The sequence below is a fragment of the Callospermophilus lateralis genome, chromosome 16 (genome assembly GCF_048772815.1).
Source record: "Callospermophilus lateralis isolate mCalLat2 chromosome 16, mCalLat2.hap1, whole genome shotgun sequence".
In the NCBI taxonomy this organism is placed as follows: Eukaryota; Metazoa; Chordata; class Mammalia; order Rodentia; family Sciuridae; genus Callospermophilus; species Callospermophilus lateralis.
Genome location: NC_135320.1, coordinates 22487438 through 22511821, shown reverse-complemented (window position 1 = coordinate 22511821; position 24384 = coordinate 22487438). Strand labels below are relative to the sequence as shown.

General features: G+C 34.5%; 1 protein-coding gene across 1 annotated transcript in view; it reads left to right on the top strand.

Annotated features, from left to right (window-relative positions):
- The window catches only part of C16H8orf34 (chromosome 16 C8orf34 homolog), a 155879-nt gene extending 132113 nt beyond the window's left edge, over nucleotides 1–23766 (top strand). Inside the window, 2 exon segments of the mRNA XM_076836055.1 lie at nucleotides 10569–10741; nucleotides 23583–23766. Of these exon segments, the coding sequence (XP_076692170.1) occupies nucleotides 10569–10741; nucleotides 23583–23766 (357 nt within the window).
- The last annotated feature ends 618 nt before the right edge of the window (nucleotides 23767–24384 follow it).

The window sequence follows — 24384 nt, the reverse complement described above, 5'->3', positions numbered from 1 at the left end:
TAGCCATCTTTTCCCATAGTGCCTGCTATTGTATGGAATATACTAAACGTTGGGTAAATAATGGCAAAGCAAATAATTATCCAGAGCTTACTAAATATTTGTTCTTCTCTTTAAGTTGTTCTTTTTTTAAGGACTTTTCCCATTTTTTCCCCTACCACTGTCAAGACATTTTATTAAGACCTGATTTAATGTGGTATTAATCTAGAAAAAGGGTTAAGACAGTGTCATGGTCTTGCTTACAGTGTTTCAGCGTAAAGTTTAAATATGTGACCGGGGGAAGACTGAGTAGGCAGAAGAGGAAAGATGGTTTAATGAGCACATAGTGTGATGAGCATTGTGTAAGGGCTTAAAGCACACATTCACACACATGATCCACAGCCCTGTAACAAAGCTCCTGATATCTTCATCTTACACATAAGAAAATTGATGTCCTCGGAGTTTGGCAACTTGAGCAAATTTACAGACATAGATAATTTATTGCCAAACTCAGATCTGAACAGACTGAAACCCCAAAGCCATTCTCTTAACTATTTTATTATTTTGCCTCTTTAAAAAGTTAAGAGGGTCAAAGCAAGCCTGTTCTAATTTATTTCAGGCTGGCCAAGAGGGTGATATTGGAATTCAGTGCAGACATAATGTGCCAAAGGCCATCTAGCCCCTCGACGGTGGTTTTATTAAATGTACAGGTACAAGGGGTGAAATGTTAACTTCTTTGAAGTAAGGATGTCTTTTCACCAGGTACTTTTGTATTGCCATTCACCTTCTGTTAATTTTTCCCTGGACAAACAAATCTGGATTTTGTTGCTTTTTTGTTTTGTTTTGTCATTACTTTGGAGAATTGAATGGTTTGGGGATTTCTGCTATCTAACAGAGCGTACTAAATCAGTCTGACCCTTTTGTCTTGCTTTTCTTCTGTGTTCCAAAGTCTCTTGTGCACTCATTTGTGACCCATGTACCCAACACATGGTATTTTGGGAAGTAGGGAAAAATCCATAGACCTATTTTATATGCTATTTTGGTTGGTTGTATGTTGATTTTTAACAAGAAACACTTCTATTAAGTTATATGTTTTACTAAGCGTTCTGTCAAGGTGGTTCTTGTTTGTTATGAAGAACCTATTTTTCAAAAATAAAATGTGGGAAGAGACAATCAAAGAAAAATACTGAAATTTATATCACAGACAAAGCTTTGTATTATAATTATAGGGTGCTTCTAAAGATAGAGAATAAAAACAGCTGAATTCCACTAAAACTGAATGAAAGTCTGTTCACAGGGGGAGAAATCCTTCTTGACTATATGAAAAGATGCCAGTCTTGTTTAAAATAAGAAAAATGCAAATTAAACACCTCTGCTTATCAATCAGGTTTACAGAAATCTCTGTTTGTCAAAATACCTTTTTTTGATGAGGCTTTGGGGAAAGGCACTTTCACACATTTTTGGTGGGAATGCAGAGTGGCACAAACACCACAAAGGGACATGTTGGATGACATCAGATGTGCAATTATCCATGGATTAAATGATCCTATTTTTTTGAATTTCAAGGACACATCAGAAAAATATGAAAAGATTTGTACATGTGGCAATATATTGTCATACTGTTTTAATAGCAAAAGGGTGGAAACAATCAAATGTCCATTAAAAGAATACTGGATCAATTTTAGTATATCCACACAATAGAGAATTATGCAGCTATAATAATGAAAAATAGTATCTGTATAATATGGAATGATCCCCAGGATATATTTTTAAATGACAAAGACAAGGAGAGGAAATTTGATTCTAGTTAACTACCATTCATCTAATTGAGTATAGTAAAAATATACTTGCATATTCACTTAGATTAAAACCAAAAACAATAGCAAAACTTATCAAACTGTAAAACACACACACACACACACACACACACACACCTTCATATACACATAATTTTTTTTAAAGTTACCTATGGCAGAGGGGAAGGTATAGAATAAAGAGTAGAAATAAGGAAAGGTGTAGAGAAGAAAGAATAAGGATAAAATATTGACTTCTTAAAATTTTGGATGTCCATTCACATGTGACCATTAGAACCATTTGGAACTTCTAAAATATTTTTTATAATTTGAAACAAAGTTTCATCTTGAAACAGTAATTTCTTATAATCAATGGCAAAATGAAAAAAAAAATGAGCACAACTGTCTTTCAGGCTGATGGCATTAAACATGTTGAGATGAATTAGTTCAAGTCATTATAAGCAGGGACTTGCTTGTCTCCAGGGGGTTATTCTCTGAGGACTTCCAACTCACTCTCAAATGGTTTTTAGTACCTCTTGTTAGTTTACAGTGTTGATGTCATTATAATGAGATTGTTGTCTATGTTTTGTTTGATAAATCAAAAAAATTCTGTTGGTATCCTTAAGAACTAAAATTTTTGGCACTCAGAACGGAAATAAATATGTAAATTCAACAAATTTAAATAAAAATTATGTAATTCTACTTGCAAATGGTAGATATCTTTATATCCTTAAGAACTCAATACTGGATATGATCAGAAAACCATAAATTGGCAAACATCATAGTAATTGATGCAGGTAAGGGTCAACAAATGGTGTTAAAATTAGTAGGTGAAATTTTGATGAATTTCAGAATATCTACCTATTCTCAAAGTTATGACTCTTCTACTCAGAATTGCTTATTGGTTAACAAGAGAAAAGTAGCAATTTTATATAAGAGACAACTGGACGATACCCTTAACCTAGTGATCAGGGTTCATACAACTAGTGGTGGGAAAAATCAACATCCTGTCTCCTTGATATGAAAAGAATATCTCACTTCTGTGTTATTCTGTTCAAAAATGCATACCTTGAATATAATCATGAGGAAGCATTTGAAAATTGTAAATGGAAGGATTCACATATATGTAAATGTTAAAATGTTAGCCAAAATTATAATGGAAAATATCAACCAACATTATTGATGTTATTGAATCAATAATAAACATTTGGGCAGTTCAGGAAAAGGATGTACAGGACTTCTTTGTTGTTTTTTCTTTCTTTTTGCAACTTTCTGTAAGTCTGAATTATTTAGCAATATTTAAAAATACATCTTTCCTAGCCTTATGCTATTATCAACTCAATTATTAGTATGCCTAATGCTAAGATTCTAATCTATAAAAATTATTTCATATTGAGAGGAATCAGGGGTCCTTGGAATAATGGCTAATTACAGGTCTGGAGCATGGATTGTACAAAAATAAGTAGCTGTATCTTGTCATTACTAGAAAGCAAGAATTCTGTCAAAGATCACTAAGATTGTGTCAAACAAGCTCAGGAGCCAGCTAAATTCATCTCCCACGGGTAAGAGTTGAGAAAATTTGAAATTGAGTAAGAATAACTGTAGTGTAGTGAGTTGTATCATGAATGTTTATATCCATATTTTCATCCCCAAAATCTGTTGTCTTTGGAGGATGTTAGGGGTCCAAAATTATTATTTTAAAAAAACTGGTAAAAAGGAAAGAATAAAATGTTGAATCTACATCTTTTCTATACAAATTTACTTCAGGGTAAGCAAATATATCATGACAGGAAGTTCCTCTTTTCAAAAATATTCCAGTAAATAAATGAGTATGGAATTATAAGATTAGATAATGGCCCTTCAGCAATTGTTGGTGAATTAATGAATCTAAGCAAAATGATCAATACTGCCAACATCAATGTGAAGGAGAGTCCTTGAGACATTAAGAGCCTCCTCTGGATGAAACTAGAGCTGTTCTCTCTGAAGTAGTGCTGGCAAAGACAAAAACAACAACAGACTTTCATCCAGATCTAAGTGCTAATTTGCAGAAACTACAGAAGGCAGAGGAACATTTCCAACCACATCACAGGGATGCAAAAGGGAATAAATGCAGTGTGCAAAACTTACAGCATAAAAAGCTCCCAAACTCAGGTCTTTGACCAACAAAGGATTACATGAGAAAAATGAAGCAGAGGAAGAGAATCTATCGATTAAAATAAATATAAAAGACTTTTAGTATATTCCCACATGTGGAATATTATTTAGATACTAACTTGTGCCACCAAGGAGATAATCAGGGAAATTTGAAAACTAAATATCTGTAGATATTAAATAATGATGGTTGATTTATGGTTTGGTAAGATAATGGTATTGCATTTACTTACCAAAAGACACTGTGCTCTTTTTAGAAATACAAACTGGAACATTTACAAGTGATACGATATGATGAATGGGATTTAGTTTGACATAATCAGGACAAGGCAGGGGAATGTAGAAGAGATGAGGGGGAAGACAAAGGTGAAGTGCATTCACCCATGAGTTGATAATTGATGAAAATATGTGCAAGTACAAAGGAGTTCATTTTATCATTCTCTCTAGCCTTGCATCAGTGTGAAAATATCCATAATAAAGAGTAAAAAGTTTTAGGTCATGGGTAGGAGGGTGCAGAAACGAAGGAGGGATGATATTGGGCACCTTTGATTGCTGGCAGACATGTTCGATACATTTTGATAGACTTCTGAATTTGGTTTTCACAACAATCTCATGAGATAGTTATGCTTTTTCTGTTTCACAAATAAGGAAATGGAGGTTAGAATGATTAAATGATCTCACCTCTGGTCCTTGGTAGATTTGGAATAAATCCTCATCTCCTGGCTTCTGATATCACAACAGTCTAACTAAAAATCCATGCCTTTTTATATTGTACCATAAAATGAAAAATCTGAAAACAGATTTAATGTATTATTTTAACAACTTTATTGAGATGTAATTCACACATCATAAAATTCACCTCTTTAAAATGTATAGTTTAGTGGTTTTTAGTATAGTCACAGAGTTGTGAAATCATCACCATAACCTAAGTTTAACATTTTTTTTTCTTTTTGGTACTGAGGTTAAACTTGGGGGCATTTTACCACTGAACCACATTACCAACCCTTTTTATAAAAAAAAAAATTTTATTTTGAGACAAGGTCTCACTAAGTTGCTTTGGGCCTTGCTAAGTTGTTAGGGCTGGTCTCCAACTTGTGATCAACCTGCCTCAGCTGCTGGGATTGCAGGCATGTATCACTGCACATGGCTAAGTTTACATCATCATCACCCCCCCACAAAAAATCCTGAACCCATTAGCAATTCCTCCAAGTCCCTCAATCTCTTCAGTTCTAAACAACCTTCTATCTTTATAGATTTGTGTATTTTGGAAATTTCATATAAATGCATTAATACAAAATATAGTCTTTTGGGAGTGTCTTCTTTCACTTAGCATGTTTTCAAGATTCACCCATGTTGTAGAGAAGCCTCAGTATTCCATTCATTTTCTTTCTGAATAATATTCCATTGTAAGGCTATACCTCATTTTGTTTATTCATTCATTGATAAACATTTGAGCTATTTGTATTTTTTCAGCTATTAGAAATAATGTTTTTAGGAACATTCATATGCAAGTTTTGTATGGACATGGGTTTTCATTCCTCTTGGATATATACCTAGGAATGGAATGCTGAACCAAATGGTAACTCCAAATTTAACTTTTAAAGAATTACTAAACTGTTTTATCTAATGGGGGCACTATTTTATAAAGAGTAAGGGTTCCATTTTCTCCATGTTTTGCTGTTCCTCATTATCGCCTGTCTTTGAAGTTACCCAACCATCCTCATGAGTATGAAGTGGTATTTTATTGTGGTTTTGATTTATATTTCCCTGGTGACTAATGATGTTCATAATGCATTGTTGAATCATTTATCACCTCAACTTTAGTCGTTCTTTCATGTACTCAACAAATCTTTTTTGAGTACCTTCTGTATACCAGATTTCAGAAAAGAAGAAATGACTGTTCACATGTAACTGTGACTTGGTAGTAAGAAGATGAGCAAAGTCTCTTCTGATTGGTTTCATTTTCTTACTGAAACGATAAGCAACATCAGTTGGCCAAGAGAGGTTTGGAAGCTAACTAAGGAATGAAAATTTTACCTCAATCAAAAGGGAAAGAAAATCCACACCCAGATTAATGGAACTTCAGCTAACCTAGCATATGTTCTCTTGTAAATCATAATACAATGAATATCTAGGTATCTACCATGCAGTTAAAGAATAATTCATTACTGATGTAGCTGAGAGCATGTATAGTATAGTCAACCCAGTGATAGCCTACATCATCTGTCCTGAATTTTAATTTTATTCTCTTGCTTTTCTTTGTCTTTTTCACACACACACACACACACACACACACACACTTTCCTATGTATATATTTCCTAGTTTTGTATCAAGATTTTAAATTTTATATAAATGATGGGTGTCTTACAACAAAAACTTTTTTTTTTCAATTTGCTCTTACCAAAAAACGATGCTATGAACTCTATCATACACATTTCTTGCCTGCATACCTGGTTTCCCTCAGGTATGCTTTCTTGTTAATATGACATGTGCATCATATACATTTTTTTTGTTAGATAATGTAGAATTCTTCTCTAAAATGTTTGTATATGTTTATATTACCAACAATTTGTAATAATATTTTTCTCCTGATTCTTGCCGAAACTCTCTGCCATCCAAAATTTTAATGAAAAATGGCTTCCCATGGATTCAGTTAGTAATTTTACAACATTACAATATGGTGTAGATCAATATGGGAGAACTGACATCTTTATATTTTTAAGTCAGTCATTCTATATATGAACATTCAATTCATATATTTTAATTAAATTTCATAATGTTTTATAATAAAGCCATATGGTTGTATTCAAAAGGATATTATGCAAATTTTTATTAAACTGGTTCCTAGGCAACCTCTTTTTTGGCTGTTAGTATAAATGGTATCTACATTATATAGCATATAGGAATGAAAATGATTTGTTAAATTTTATCTTAAATCCAGTAAGCTCGCTTGCCTCACATTAACTTATAACTTGTCTCCAAAATCTCTTGATTTTTCTATAAATAATGAATAGATGTGAATGGCAACAGTTTTGTTTCTTATTTTCCATTATGTGATAGAACCCCCATGAGATAACCATATTACATATTGCCATTAGAAAAGAAGAAAAATGGGAGCTTTATAGAATCCCTGACTTAGAGCAATTCTGAATTTTTTTTTTTTTTTAAAGAGAGAGTGGGAGAGAGAGAGAGAGACAGAGAGAGAACTTTTTTAATATTTATTTTTTAGTTATCGGTGGACACAACATCTTTGTGTGTATGTGGTGCTGAGGATCGAACCCGGGCCACACGCATGCCAGGAGAGCGCACTACGGCTTGAGCCACATCCCCAGCCCCAATTCTGAAATTTTGCTGGGCAAATGTCACCAGTTCTTCCTGTCCCAAGAAGCAGGCAGAGTGGGCTGTTCCTTAATAGTACCCAAGGAATGGGATCTGGATTCCCTGGGAGTCCCCATCTATTGTTTTTCACAGCTCTTAGCTTCCCTTCTAGAATTTTCTTTTCTTCTTTTTCTTTTTTTATTAACTTCAAGAGAGCACTGGAAAAGATGCCTTGGAGCAACTTTTTCAGCTTGTTTTCTGTCTGGCAAAATGGGGTCTCAGAGGACTTTTTATATCTCCTTTATTTTACTCCAGGCTGGTGTTTTCCCTGACTCCAACTCTCTCAGATAATTTGCTGGTTTCCTGTATATTTTGATTTCTCTTCCATTCTTGTAGCCAAACCATATTCATAATTCTTTTCAAGACATGCCTCTGTTTCCAGACTTAGTTGACATTTTAGGTGTTGTGAACAGCCTTAATAAACACCATCTTAATTTTTTCAAAGGTTTGAATAAAGGGTCCCATACCCATAGCCTTAATTTCTTCTTTACCCTGAGACCTAGTTTATCTGGCAGAGCCCTGAGTTTAACATTTGCATAGGATTTGTATTAGTTTAAAGATCTTTAGATGTCTGGGAAGGCGAGAGATGAGAAACTTGGTCAGACTATTAACGCTTGCTCTAAATTTTACTTGCAAATTGGCCAGTTACTTTGTGAGCTCATTTATTTCTTGAAGAAACATATATGTAGCTGAAAGCAAATTACATGATGTTTATAATATTTTTCATGGATATCTCCATTATCAATTTTGAAAGACTATTAGGAATGCTTTCTCTCTTCCAAGTATCATCCACAGATGACAGTTTTATCATATAGTTTAACACCACATAAAACTGGTCTTCATTTTTCAAGCCTCCCATGATAATTTCCTTACCATTTCACAGCTTTCACCAACCACGATATTGCAAAGCCAAAGGCATTAATTTAGTCTTTTATTTAGCAACACCATATCTCAGTTAACTACCAGCTAAAAACTCACTCCAAGATTCTGTGACTTTTTATTGCCTTGCTTGTCAGCTATTTCTCACTAAATTTCTGTTGCCAGAGGAGTTAAATATTCTGGATACCAAACCATTTATCCTTCTCTCTGCACTCTACTTTCCACCAGCAGTGGAGTCTATCATTTTATTTAATTTCCCAGCAAGTAACTGCAGAGTTATTTCTGATTCTCTGCAGTTCACGATTTTTTGGTCATATCCAACTTTAAAGCCTCTTTCTTTCTTCTTTGTTTTATGGCATCTAAGTTTATTTATTCTGTTGTTGTAACTGTTATTTTCTTGGTACCAGTCCTTAGGCTACTGTGAGCCAATAGCAGGATAAATCTTCAAACCAAATCCTTCCCCTTTATGTAAATAAAATGAATAACATCAAATTCATTATCTCACCTTTCTGATACATTACCTATAAAATAAATCTTTTTAGATTGATAAACCACACCATCAATTTCCTGTTCTATTCCTCTGCCCATACTGATTACCAAACATCTCTTCTTACCCAACTCAACCTTTGCAGCAATTCTGGTTACCTCTTCCAAATATATGCATAGAAATGGTTTGAATAGAATCCATTTCCATAAATAATTATATTTAGCATATACCCAGAATTTTATGATTTCACTCTTACTTATGAATTCATTTGCTATAGTATATTTAATAATTCCCATTACCAAACTTTGTAGTTGGATGAAATACAATTCAGAGAATAACATTTCAAATAGCCCAAACTAGATTCTGCCTCTGTAAATATGTTCATTTTTTAAGTTCTGAAAAATGTCTTTTCCCTAATCAGCTTTGAAAAGCAAATGTAGATTTAATTTTTACCAATATACTCAATTTTAATTCCTTTATTTCAAATGACATTCAATTTTGGTAGATAAATATGACTTTCCAGTTATTTCAAAACATTAATTTAATTGCATGATTTCACAGCTGAAATCTATGGAAGTTTTTTGTTTTCCTAACTCAGGGAACATAAGTGCAGAGAGAGTTCAAATTACTTGTTAAGTTACACACTCTTATTAAAGTACATCTACTATGTTTTATAGGCTGAAACAATATTTAGGTATCCAACTACTTTTTATTACTTATTCTCACTTGGAGAAATTCTTATCAAATATTATCTACATCATTCTTTATATGCGGCTTTTGAAATTGTATTTGTTATCTATACATTATATTACATATATGATATTATTATTTTTGTTGTACATGTATTGGATTTGTATATTTGTGAATTGTAAAGACTCAGAACACAAGATCTAAATTTTCAGAATTGTTCAAGACTCTTCTAATACTAAAACTTATCATTAGACATAATTTAAACAAAGCATGTGTTTTTTAGATCAAAATATTTTCAAAATCACCAGATTCTATTTATCATAAAATGTTGAAAAGACATGGAAATACCAAGTCAAAAGTTTAAGATCACCCTCAATTCCTCCCTTCAAATAAAACCTTTATAAAACTTTGGTTTTACTCAATGTTTTGCCTAGTAAAGGGCAGTTTTTTGCACATACTAAGACTCAATGGACATTAGAGAATGAATGAATGATGGCTGTCAATCCGTATGAATTCTAAACAAAAATTAGATCAATATATATGTATTTCTTTTTAATTTGTCATTTTTTCACTTAAAATATCCCTAGCAATTACATATATTCAGTATCTTCATGCAATACAATTTTTATAGCTGAATCATGTCCAAGTCATTCATTTTAAATCTATGAAAAGAGATTAACATTTTTTGAATTAGTATGACATACCTCTCACTGACATTGCCCTGCTTCAAACATCTACTGGATCTTTAAAAGTCCAGGATGCTCCGCAATTGGAAATGATGTGCCCATCTGGCCCTATTGCCTCTTGACTTTGTCTGTTGACCCCAACCCAATTTCTCCCAGAGAAATTATGTACCCTTTCCCAGGAGTGACACCATGCTCTCAATTTGTGGGCCCTAAAGCACCCTCCTCCTTCCACCAGGAATGCTGGTCCTATACTCCTCGTCTGAGAACACATGTGTAGCCTTCCAAATCCAAATCCAAGATATTATTACTAAATCCTGTATCACAGTGATCCTCAGGAATCAGCCTAAACCACTCAGAACAAGCAGTTGAGTAGAGATGAGGAGAACTGAAGTTTTATGTCAATTCAGAAGAAAGAAAAGAACATTTTGGTTTGAGTGAGCAGCCAACCCTCTAGACAGGGTTATTTTCCTGTTGTCCGTGAACAAGAAAAAGCCATCTAAAGCAGCACCTTCTTTTCTTCTCTTCAGGAAACAGTGGCATTCAATTCCTCTCTTCTGAGGCCCCGAGTGATCGGAGAATGGATTGGTAGAGAAGAAAACGATGCTGATCCACTAGCTGCTGAAATGCTGCAGCCCCCAGTTCCAAGAAGTAAAAATGACCAATGGGAAAGCGAAGACAGTGGCTCTAGCCCTGCAGGAAGGTAAGAAGAGATGCCTTCCAGGATTCTATGACTGGTCACTAAAAGATGAATGGAAAATAAACCCAAGTGCAGGATTTTGATGAGATACCTCATATAGGAATTTTATGTAGAAAATTGGTAAGCTTTGTGTGGGATAAAACATTTAGCTAGATTTAACTTTCCCACGATGTGTGTGTGTGTGTGTGTGTGTGTGTGTGTGTGTACTTCAAAATATCACATCACACATAAAAATACATAGTTTTTTAGGGATGTCTTCTCTGTTATAAGGGAGGTGACTGAAAACAGAGTAGGGAGGAAGAGCATGAGAAGAAGATTACCACGAAACAAGGAAAAGAGGTGGGAGGGAATGGGAGGGAGAAGGGGAATTGCACGGAAGATGGAAGGAGACCCTCATGGTTTCACAAAATACATATACAATGGTGTGAGGGGGAAGGGAAGAAAGAGAGAGAGAGAGAGAGAGAGAGAGAGAGAGAGAGAGAGAGAAGTGTCACAGTAGAATGGGTAGAGAGAGGTGATGGGAGGGGAGTGGAGGGGAGAGGAGGGGGGATAAGGAGGGCAGCAGAATACAACTGATACTAGCATTGCTGTATGTATACACATGAATGTATAACCAATGTGATCCTGCAATCTGTACACGTGGAAAAATGAGAACTCATACGCTATTGGAATCAAATGTATGATAAGACAAGATCATTGTATTGTCTTGAGCAACAAATAAAAAAAAAGAAAAAAAAAATAAATAAATACATAGTTTTACGTGTCAACTTAGAGTGTCATTAGGCTTGCTCTTGCTTTGAGTGTTTTTCTTCACAACTAGGAGGTTACCATCTCTTTGCTACTAAAACCAAAAGGGAAAATAATTTCAAGGTTATAAGCTGTTAGTCAAGACTAACTATAACACTGGGCAGCAAATGGCTGGCTGTTAAGACTTGGAGAGGGGATTCCTGAGGTACTAGAATGATGTAGTTCATCATCAGGAAGAAGAAAACTTAAATGCATATTATACTGTAAGAAATAGAGTAAATGTGAAATATAAGAAGATAGAAAGGGTTTAGAACTATTTAGGTTTATAGTTGAAAACTATGATTGAATATAATTATCCATAATTTATTTAATTTTTAAACTATTATAAACTTGCAAGTACATATAACTCTTACTCAGAGCCCTGATGCCCAAATGGTGGCAAATTTGCCTAAAGTATCCTTATTTTGATACAAGTGAAGTAATGTTGGAATGTCCAGATCATATTTATTAGGTAGGGCATATTCAACATTATCTTGTTTTTGTAATACCATTTTGAGAGTGCAACTCAAAGCAAAATGAAAATTTCAAGGAAGTTGAGGTGGAAAGCATTATGGGAGGCCTGGCCGACACCAAATTGAGAAAACAAATTTAAATATTCATAATTAAAATGTACCAGGAACTTATAATAGGAACTTTCTGTGTCATTAGCTGACCACCACAAAAACCTTGCTCCTATGCACAGATCAGCCACACTAACTTGGTATTGCCTCTGTTAAATTTAGCAGCAGCCCATAAATACTTTTTTTCTCAAAGAGAAAACTTATTTTCTACAATGTAATAGCTTTCAGAGGTTCTTTGCTTTGACTTATCACTTGGCTGAAGGGAAAGAAGTTCAAAATACTCATTAGTGTGCTTCAGGCATATAGAAAATTGATTCTATTTCCATGAGAAATAACTTTTAAATTATATAAATAGTTGAAGTGTCCTATATAAGAAGGAGAAAAACATTTTTAAAAATCCATTTATCTTCTTCTGTGAAATGCCAGATCAATTTCACCTATCAATGAGGGTAATTTTATTTTTAATATAAGACTTATAACACCCACTAGACCTTTATCTTTATTCATTGGTAGATATTTAGTTCTTAAATGTAAAATAGAGAAATGTCAGCTTTCATTTTGCTTTTATTTAATCATAATAATAATCAGGGCTATCTTACTGCTTCTATGTTCTTCCTAGCCTCAGTGAGGAGGCTCTTATTCTCTTTGGAATGCTGAATAAAGGGGAATCCTAATTGAATCCGTTTCTGCAATCCTAATTGAATCCCTTCCTCAGAAAACTTATTATTATCATTATTATTATTAGTAGTAGTATTAGGGATTGAAACCAGAGGTGCTTAACCACTGAGGCTCATCTCCATTCTTCTTTTATTTATTTAGTTTTTAAAATTTTGAGACAGGGTCTCCTGAAGTGGCTCAGGGCCTCACTAAGTTACTGAGGCTGGCTTTGAACTTGCAACCCTCCTGTCTCATCCTCCTGAGTCATTGAGATTGCAGGCATGCAGTCTATGAAGAGCTTTCAAATATTTGTCTTGGAAAGTTGCTTTCACTTTTATTTTTCTTTAAGTTATGGGTTCAGACATACCTATGAACATAAGAAAGTGGTGAAGTTCTACCTTGATGTGCCATTAGAGCAGAAAAAATTATGTGCACATCTAAAGTACATGTAGAGAACAGTGGTAAATTCTGTTAGAAACTACATTTCTCCCTTTTTCTAATTCAAGACAGGATTCCTGTGTTTTTGCTACCAGTTCACACAGAATTCGGTTTGATTTGGATGAATAAGAAAGTGTTGTAGATAAATTTTTAATGGCTGTAGAGTCTGTACCTATAATATTAGTCTTTCCCCTTAAATAGTAATGAACATGTGCAATAATTTAGCAGTCTTAAACATTAGCAGGCTGAATGATATTCTAGACTCCTCAAAGAAAATTTGATTTTCAAGCCTGACTTCATCCATTTTTCTTTCTCTCACTGGGGCTTGCATATGGTTATTGTCAATAGGCATCTGTTACAGGAGTGATAGAGGTAAGGACTGTCACTTGACATCTGCAAGGTAAAGCTTATTCACCAGCTTATTAACTTATTGTCTATCTTTAGTTGTGGCCCATATCCCTTACACATTTTTTTCCTACCATCTATTGTTCATATTTTTCTCTGAATTGTTGTTATTACAATACTCCATCTTTGGCAAGTAGCCAACTTTCCCTTTCATGCAGAATGATAGAAACATGATGGGCTGAATTGTCATAATCTTAAAGAGAATTAAATAGATGTTATACTAAACCTTGAGAGTCTTATGGGTAGAAACTTTCCTGAAATATTTTCCTAGAGGATTTTTTTTTCTAAATAATGTATGTCAATTAAACTTTTTTCCTTAGCCCCCCTCCCCCAAGTATGGCATTGTACAAAAAGGTCCAACAATTTTGGAATGTGTAACTGACACCTCTGGTTGAAATGAAGGCAGTTGCAAGGGTACTATGGAGAAACTGACAGAAAAGAACAGGAGACACTAATATGCATCCATGACCCCTAGCCAGTCTCTGGATGGGACTCAAGAGCTCTGTGAATCTTTTAAATTCCATGCAAAATGTTGATTTAGAATCTTTTAAATTCCATGCAAAATGTTGAAATCAGACAATTTCCCACCTAATCTTTCTTTGACTTTCAAATTCAGAATTGAGAGAGCTTAAAAAAAAAAGAAATTAAAACACCTGAACAAGAGAAGAAAGGGTGTTTATAAAAGTGAGGGGGATGTGTTGGGGAATGCTTCAAGACTTCTTATGTTTGTCAGATACCACTTAATCGCATTGTTGCTGTAGCTTGTCTGGCCAGTTACTGGGAAAGCATATATACTCACTGCACATGAAGAGTTATAAACAATAATCACATGTTTACAAAAATAAATGTAAACAAAAATTTTCATAATCCTATATAATCTTATTTTAAACCATCTTAATTAGACATTGCAATAGCCGTGTAATGAATTTCCTAAAATGACTTGTTAAATCTTAATGTGAATTTGTAAATAGGCTCATCAAGCCTTGAAAACCTAATGAGGCTCCTTTGAAGCTGAACCACCTTATTAAAACAAGAATAATATCCATAAATATTATAGATCTGGTGAACTGGCTTTGTAACTTAGTGCTGCTATTTGATTTTAAATATGCCATATAATTAATAGAAATCTTATTATTTAAAAATGTAGGTTAAATGTCCCTATAGAAGTTAAATATACTTCCTTTTAAGAAGTTTCCCTTTCCTTAAAGCTCAAAATGGCTTCTGATGTGCCAGCGAACGAAGCTCTGAAATGCTTCCCTTCCAGAGAAACAGACCAGGCAACTTACAAATGTGTGACATAAATTTAAGCGGTATTAGGTCATATGATGGGAAATGAAGCAGGATTAAGAAGAATAAAGCAGATCAAAGAAAGGGTACTCTTTTACATGCAAAGACCAAGAGCAAAGAAATTGCCCAAATATTGTGATATTTTTGGCTATTGTGGACATCATACAAAAAATGTAAAATACAACAAAGAAAAGTCAAACTTAGTAATTTAGACATACTCTAACATGAAAATTTTAAGGGTATAAAATATTGATTAATAATAGTAAATCTGTCAAAGAAATCCAAAAGAGAAGCCTTAATAACCAAAATATACAAAATTTGTACCTCGTGACAAATTTCTTTTTAAACTAGAAATATAAAGCACACACTTATTTCAGAATATCAATGAAGTCATTTTCATAGGGCTTAAAATTTATTTTAAGGTGTTTAGAAATACGTTAATTTATTTGTGTAGAAAAACATGTTTCAGTTCTAATAATTATTTTGCAAAACACAGTACTAGTTATCCATAGACTTCATGTGTGTTAAGCAACATTTGAGGCTTGCTCCATATCTAGGTCTTCCAGACGTTTGCTATATTAACGTCAAAACCATGTGTTTTAATGAGATCAAAGAAAATACTTGCTTCAACTCTCCTGAAATCATCTTGATCATTGCAGGTTGATGCATAGAAGTTCTGCATTTATAATCTAACATTTATTCTTCATCTTCAACATTACTATCTATGTGTTTTCTTCTTCTTTTCACTATCAATCTTCCTATTTACCTGGATTTTCTTATCTCTTACGTTGAAGACATATGTATCCTCTTAATTTTGAATTTATTTAATGTGTTTGTAAGAGGATAAAAAAGTAGTTCAAAAAGAAAAAAGTCAACTTGCTAAATATTTATTGAACATTAATAGCAGATAATGTGCTAGATACTGGGTAAGAGTAATATGAAAGGAAAAAAATAACTGTTTTCAAAACACTTGCTTCTTTAACATTCAGGAAATGAGAAAGAAAGAGGGAAAGAAAGGAAGGAAAAGAAAAAGAAGAGTCTTATTGCTGCAATTCAGCACACACACTGCTAGGCACATAATAAGCTTTTAATAAGTGAGCATTTACTAAGTTGATTATAGAACATAGTATTTAGACTTTTTTTTAAAAAAATTCTTCTACATAAAAACCTAATTACAACAGCTAAGCATGAAACTCTTCAACTCCCTGGGCTTCAATATGAAGGGAGCCACTTAATTTCTAATTGAAGTTAAGGAAAGAGATAGATTCTTCCTAAAATGCCATGAGGTTACATTCTATAAGCTCAGGGTCTAGTTCATGAGAGACATCATCCATTTTTCTACCACACAGAGCACACACAGGGCTGATCAAACAAATTTTACCAATCTGTGCTCAGGGACAGAGCGTGAAGCAAAATGAGCAAGGGTGGGGACACAGGGGAGACTGGGGAGAGGAGGTGGGATGGGTGGGGGGCTGGGAGGGGCTTCACCAGGACAGGCAGGCCCATGGGGCTGAGGTGAGGTTGGCCACTAAATTATTTAAACTCTTATGTTTCCATTTAACTCCAGTTTAGAAGTTACCCTTCTCAACCAAAACAAAATGGATTCTTTGAATGTATTAACATCAAATGGAAATATTGACTGCTGCTTTTTTTCATAAGGGCCTCCCAAGATGTTCCTTTTCTTGTTATGTTGGACATTATGGCTCAAGAGAAGCCATGCAAATCTTTAGGATGCCACCTGGTGTTCTTTGAACACATGACCTATTAAATTACAACTGAGAGACTTCTCTGTGTGTTCTATCTTGATTCATTTTATCATTTTTTAAAATTAATTTTTTATTTATATATGACAGCGGAATGCATTACAATTCTTATTACACATATAGAGCCCAGTTTTTCATATCTCTGGTTGTATACAAAGTATATTCACACCAATTCGTGTCTTCATACATGTACTTTGGATAATAATGATCATCACATTCCACCATCGTTTCTAACCCCTAACCCTTCCCTTCCTCCTACTGTATCTATTCCTCTCATGCTCCCTCTCCCTATCCCACTATGAATCAGCCTCCTTATATCAAAGAAAACATTCAGCATTTGTTTTTTGGGGATTGGCTAACTTCACTTATCATTATCTTCTCTAACTCCATCCATTTACCTGCAAATGCCATGATTTTATTCTCTTTTATTGCTGAGTAATATTCCATTGTGTGTGTGTGTGTGTGTGTGTGTGTGTGTATATATATATATATATATATATATATATGCATTTTTTAATCCATTCATCTACTGAAGGGCATCTAGGTTGGTTCCACAGTTTAGCTATTGTGAATTGTGCTGCTATAAACATTGATGTGGCTGTGTCCCTGTAGTATGCTGTTTTTAAGTCCTTTGGGCATAGACTGAGGAGAGGGATAGCTGGGTCAAATGGTGGTTCCATTTCCAATTTTCCAAGAAATCTCTGTATTACTTTCCATATTGGTTGCACCAATTTGCAGTCCCACCAGCAGTGTATGAGTGTATCTTTTTCCCCACATCCTCGCCAACACTTACTGTTGTTTGTATTCATAATAGCTGTCATTCTGACTGGAGTGAGATGAAATCTAAGATTCGCTTTATCTTTTTGAAAGCATTATTATTATCCCTATTGCAACAATGAGGAAATCAAGTCCTGGAGTCTTTGTTTCTCTGTTCCAAGGTTGGTTATGAGACTCTCTTGCTCCAAATTCTGTGCCCTAAAATGATTTACAGCCTGTCTCTGCACAAGAGTTCCAGGATTGAGACCTGGAAAAGTTGGCGGGGGGGGGGGGCGCAGATGAAGGCCTGGAGAACCCTTAGATGCTCTTAGAAAGACCCCAATCCTCTCTTCCTTTTATCTCACTCAGAACTGCTGTCTGTATTCTGGCTGCCCACAACATTGTTATTTTTTTCTCTTTCTAAAATTATTAATTACTTAATAAAATCTTAATTGGGTATATATGATAGCAGAACACATTTTGATTCATTGTATATAATTGCATCACAACTTTTCATTTCTCTGGTTGTACACAATATAGCATTGCACCTTATATGCTGTCATACATGCACTTAGGGTAGAGATGTCCATCTCATTCCACCATCTTTCCTTCCCCTATACCCCCACCCTACCCTGCCTTCTCCTTTGCCCAAAATTTCTCCATTTTTCCCATGCTCTCCCCCCATTATGCATCAGCATCTACTTATCAGAGAGAACATTCAGCCTTTGGTTTTTTGGGATTGGCTTACTTTGCTTAGCATGATATTCTCCAATTCCATCCATTTACCTGCAAATGCCATAATTTTATTTTTTAAAGCTTGAGTAATATTCCATTGTGTATATATACCTCAGTTTCTTTATCCATTCACCTATTGAAGGGCATCTATGTTAGTTCCATAGTTCAACTATTGTGAATTGAGCTGCTGTAAACATTAATGTAGCCACATTATCATAGTATGCTGTTTGTAAGTCCTTTGGGTATAAACCAAGGAGTGGAATACCTGGGTTTCATTCCAAGTTTTCTAAGGAATCTCCAAACTGCTTTCCAGTTTGGTTGCACCAATGTGCAGTCCCACCAGCAATGTATGAGTGTGTCTTTTCCTCCACATCCTCACCAACACTGTTGTTTGTATTCTTGATAACTGCCATTCTGACTGACGCGAGATAAAATCTTAAGAGTAGTTTTGATTTGCATTTCTCTAGTTGCTAGAGATGTTGAACATTTTTTTATATATTTATTGATCGAATATGCATCATCTTCTGAGAAGTGTCTGTTCAGCTCTTTAGCCCATTTATTGATTGAGTTGTTTGCTTTTTTGAGTTCTAATCCTGGAGATTAGTGCTCTATCAGACTTGCATGTGGCAAAAATTTGCTCCCAAAATGTAGGCTCTCTCTTCACCTCGTTGATTGTTTCTTTTGTTGAGAAGAAGCTTTTTATTTTGAGGCTATTTTCTCATAATGGTGCTATTTTTGCTTCTTTGATCCTCAGCCTTTGGGGCTAGAGAAGAGGCAGGACCGGTCTTTGCTTCTCTGCTGCTTACAGATTTTGCTCTATCACTTTACCTGCTGCACCCCGCCCCCACCCCCCAAAAAAATTCCTCCCTAGAATCATGGCTTCCAGAATCCCATGTTTTCAGCCTGATCATCATCCACATGTTCTTGAAGCCATGCTTGACCAACCCCTGGTCATTTCTCTTTTTCACATAGGCACTTTCCCTAAATCCTTACCTTCCTGGTGAAATCAATATAAACATCAGTGATTCTTCCCTAAATCTGGCCCCTCCTTTCCTTCACCCGCTCTTCATTATTGGTCTTGAATTCCACCTTGCCTGACCCTCTTATTCCCTCTGTCATATCCTGTACCCTCTCATTATCATTATCTGCCATCGCTAATGTCAATTTTAGGTATCTCACCCTCTGACGGCCTTTTTCCTTGTTCATTCCTTCTGGCACCCAAATTTTGGGTGTGCCAAGTTTCCATCCTGATAATTTTCGATTGTGTTAAATTTCCATTGCTCCTGACCCACCACCTTGTTCCTTGTTTTTCTCCTTATTTAGCTTTTTTCCATGGCCCACTATTGTAGTCAGTCTCTTGAAGATACCTTCAACTGCCTCGTCCTTCTTTTCCTTTGTCTTAGTTTCCTTTTAACAATCCAGTTCTTCATTCTGTGGTGAAACCAGCAAAGGCTGGAGAACCTGTGGCTCCACTGGCTGGCGTCACTGAACTCATGACCTCTCAACAGCAGGTGCACCCTGGAATGCCCGGTGAAGTTGCTGCCAGTAGCTGAACAATCCACATATCCACTTTCCTCAGGAATGATTTCACGTCTTCACTTCTCTCCTTAAATCCCCAACTCTTCTCCTCATCTTCTTCTCTACTGATGACCCTGCTTCCTGTTTCATGGAGGAAATAGGTTCAGAGACTCTTCCTTCTCAAATGCCCTCCCAGCACCACGGGTGGGCGTGGCTCACCTGTGCCCAAGTGGGTGCAGCCCACACTCCCACCCAAAGCAAGTCCCTCACTTGGTTCTAGATGCTCAGTCTCAGCCACTGTGCAAGCTGCTTATTCCCTGTGTCCCCCCTCTATTCCTTCTACTAGGTCATTCCCATCAGCATTAAAGTCTGATGGGATGCCTCTCTACAAAAGGAAGCCTCCTCCCTGGCCCCAGCTGTCAATTCTCTCTGCTTTTCATTGTTCTTACAGTCAGGCTCCTCACTGTGTTCACTGTCCCCTCCACTTGTAATCTTTTCCCAATAGAATTTTATTTCCACCACCTGTGGAAACCACCTTTATCAATGTCAACCAGATGGCTTTTAGTGTCTCCCATTGTCATTCCAATGACATGACTTCTGCCTTCTGAAATTCCAGCATCAAGTCTCAGCCCCCAGCTTCTTCCCCTAACAGCAGCATTTGGGAACCTATCAATTGTGTGTTCGGATGTGTTCCTCACAGTCCTTATTTGTAATTATGAAATTCAAGCTGCTCAGAAAACTGAAATGGTTTTCGTAACTTGTGACAGCAAAACCAGATCTGAACACTGTAGATTCTTTATGTAACCTACTCAGTGGTGATGCTGATACATAACGACATAGAAAACTGCTGTAATTGATAGCAAAGTCAAGCCTCAGACCCTCCTTGGAGGTGTTACATAATATACAGTTTATGCAGCAGAGCACATCCAGCCCCAAATCTAGAAAAACAGTTGTGGACCTGGAGTAGAAATCTAATATTACATTCAGGAAGATAAATTTATTTGTAACTCGGCATGTTTTGATCATATATTAGCTTTATAAAACAATGTTATTTTATGGGAATGAAAATAAACATTGGCCTTATGATTATTTATATCAAATAACATCTTTAAGATAGTATATATCTTAATTTTGCATGAAACATGTAATTTCTAGTTATTGTATATAACTTAGGTAGATAATAATAAATAAACTTGTCAGAATCTTTATAAAACACCTGCTTCAAACAGTAATACTTGGAGAATTATTATTTATTCCTAAAGGGGAAAATCTCTATAGAACTATAATTGTATTTTTGCATAAAAACAAAGTAATTTTGTTAAGCATATGATATTATTCAATAAAATATTTTGTTGTCATTTAAATTTACAGTATAAAATGCAAAGTCATAAATGAGAACTTCAATTGCTCTATTCAGCAGGCATATTAGTCTAGCTACTTTCCATAGTGCTACAAATATTAGCCCTTTTAAATTGTCAAATTGTCTATATAATAGGCAATACTATAATCTACATTACAGATAAAGAAAGCAAGAAAAAAAGGGTAAATAACTTGCCCAATATTATTCATGTTGAAAATAGATTTGGTTCATTTGTCAAAATAATACGTATATCCATTGTCCTAATCCAAAGCTAATGAGCCATAGTGACCCACAAATACTGTTATTTTTAAATAATTTGACTTAAAATAATTTCAGGTGTAAATTACAATTTTCATGTTAGATCTATCAATTGTGAAATCCAAACTAAAATTGTGTGATTTTTTTTTTTTTGTATTACTTCTCAGTGAATAAAACTGGTCATGGTCAACTTTCAAATCATTACATTATTTCTCAGTTAAAAGACATACAGAAATGATGCAGATACAAATGCCATGACAATAAACTGGAACTAAAGAAACTTTTTCCATCAATTGGCAAATGTACAGTTATGTTTTAACCACACTACTATTGATTATTTTCTTTAATTATTTAAAGTTAACATGGGTAATAATTAAGATATTTTAAAAATTATTTTAAAAGAGGTACATTTTTATATCTCAGCAATAATCCTTTATATGTTGGAGAACCTAATTGGAATAGAAGACAGATATGAAATAAATATTCATATATTTTTCTCCTCAATTTTTTACATTGAAAAATTTCTAACCATAGAAAATTTAAGAGTAGTGATTATTAATATTCACATACATTCCACTCATATTCATTAGCATTTTGCAATCTTTGTTTGCTGAGCCATTTAAAAATTCGTTGTAGATATTATCACTTATCAATTCCCTAAGTCTTTGAAATGCATTTCCTAAGAATGAGGATATAATATAATGATTATATCAAAACATTTAACAATGATGCCATAAAGTTTTTTATATTAATAATAATTTTATATCATATTCAAATTTTCCTAGTAAGATCTTTTATGGGCTTTTGTTTGTATATTTATTTATTACTTTTTTAACTAGTGTCCAATAAAGATTGTGTGTAGAATTTAATTGTCAGGTCTCTTTAGCCTTCTGAAATCTAGAACAGTCCTCTGGTTTTGTTTTCCTTCATGACACTGGGATTTTGAAGACTACCTACATGTTAGTTATTTTGAAAAATGTTCCCATATCTGTATTTCTTGAATTATTTCTTGATTAAACATTTTTGGAAACAATTCTTTATAGGTCTCATTATGTATTTCCTCATGGTATCATATTAGGAGGCATATAATGTCACCTTGCTCCATGATTGGTGCCACTTAGTTTGATTGATTGGTTAAAGTGGTGTCCACCATATTTGTTCAGTGTCAAGATATCATTTTCCCTTTTTAGTTAAGAAATCAGAATTAGAGCTCATTGGTAGGGCACTTTCCTAGCATTCATGAGGCCCTGAGATCAATCCCAAGTACAACAAATGTTAAAGAGCTTTTGCATCACTATGACCAAAAGACCTGACAAGAACAACTTCGAGGAGGGAAAACCTATTGTGTCTCATGGTTTCAGAGGTTCAGTCCATGGTCAGTTGACTCCATAGTTCTTGGCCCTAAGTGAAGCAGATCATCATGGTGGAAATGCGTGGTGGTGAAAGGAAACTCAGGACATGAAAGAAGGAAGGAAGTTTTTCAAACAGGAAATGATGAACAAGAGAATCTTGGAACATTGGGAAGGAAGAATAAATAGGAGAAATATGAGTATATACAAGGGATTATATATAGTGGTTTTTGAAACAAAAATTATAATGCTACTGGACACTCAAAACAATAATATTTAAAAATAAGGAAGGTAAAGGAATTGAAGCAGAAGTAAGGTGTCCACACTTCACTCAAAGTGGTAAATGTTGATACTTGTACATCAGTCTCCTGACTTTGAGGACACACATGAATATATTAATAGAAAGAACAGTCAACTAGGAAATTATGCAAAGAGGTGGACTTGAAAGCACTATAATTATTGCAAGATGATTGGAGGAGAGGGTAGTGTTTTCAATAAATGGTGCTGGGACAACTATATACACAGTAACTCAAAAGAAATTAAAGCTGTGTATTTTTTATTTTTTAATCTTAGTGTAGCATGTTAAATTACTTATCCCATGACTTGTATTTTGCTTGACAATCATGTGTTTTGTAAATCAGCAAATGATTATCCGAACTTTCTATTTCTTTTAAAATATCAGAAAATCTATTACTTCTCACATGGCAATAGTTGGTAGGTGCAGAACATAGTGCCTCCTCTTTTAAGTGAGTGTTGGAGTTTTCAGGTTTCCCGCACTCACTTGGGAATTTGTTAGTGAATTGTTGTCTCAGAGAGATTCTATGTCTTTGTTATTCTTGGGGAAAATATTAGTTGATCTGTCCATCAATTTGCATAACAGAATACATGAATGAGAAAATTTGTAAATTCTCTTTACTCACCACAACTAATTAATAGTAAATATTTCTTCAGCTTGAAGATGGAGCCCAAGACTAAAGGATTAAAACAGCAGCAGCAGCAGCATAAGAAACTCCTGGCAGCCATGCTTTCTCAGGATTCCTTTGAGTCCATCCACAGCCCTACCCCATCTGTAACAGAAGAAGACATTGACAACGAAGATGATGCAATGGAGTTGCTGGGTAACTTTAAAAATTAATAATTTATCTCTTTCTTTTTTCCTCTTGTATTGTAAAGTATGCAGTGGTTAAGAGGTTTTTTAAAAGTTTTGAATCATTTTGTCTTAGGCAAATGAGAACATTTAAACATATTCTTTAGATTAGACTTTCATGAAGTTAAATGTAAGAACTAAATTGAAATCAGCTAAGCATGTGAAATATTTATTAGATTGTATTTTGTGCTTTGTGTATGCAGCACTTTGCCTTCCGATACTTAATCAAGCTTTATTGTGTGTGCAACTGTGATAAAAATTCAAGTTTGTCTGCTTTATTCTCTGATTATAATTCCCTTGATCACACCTATTATCTTTAACCTATTATCTTTAATATATATCCAAAGTGCACATTTCAACCCTCATCTCAAGATGTCCCTCTGTTATTTTAAGGATGCTTTAGAAAAAATAGAATAAAGTTGAAAGAGGCAGTTAGTAAATTAGTGTTTTATGTGTTCCATAAATGACAGGAACATTTGCAAAGATTTTTAAGTCTCTTCGGGGTCATTACTTTCATGAAAACTATTAATCTTGTATATATAGAATATCTTTTTATATGTCTTAGTGAAGCATATGTATGTTTTGCTCCAGTATAAATTTCTCTTA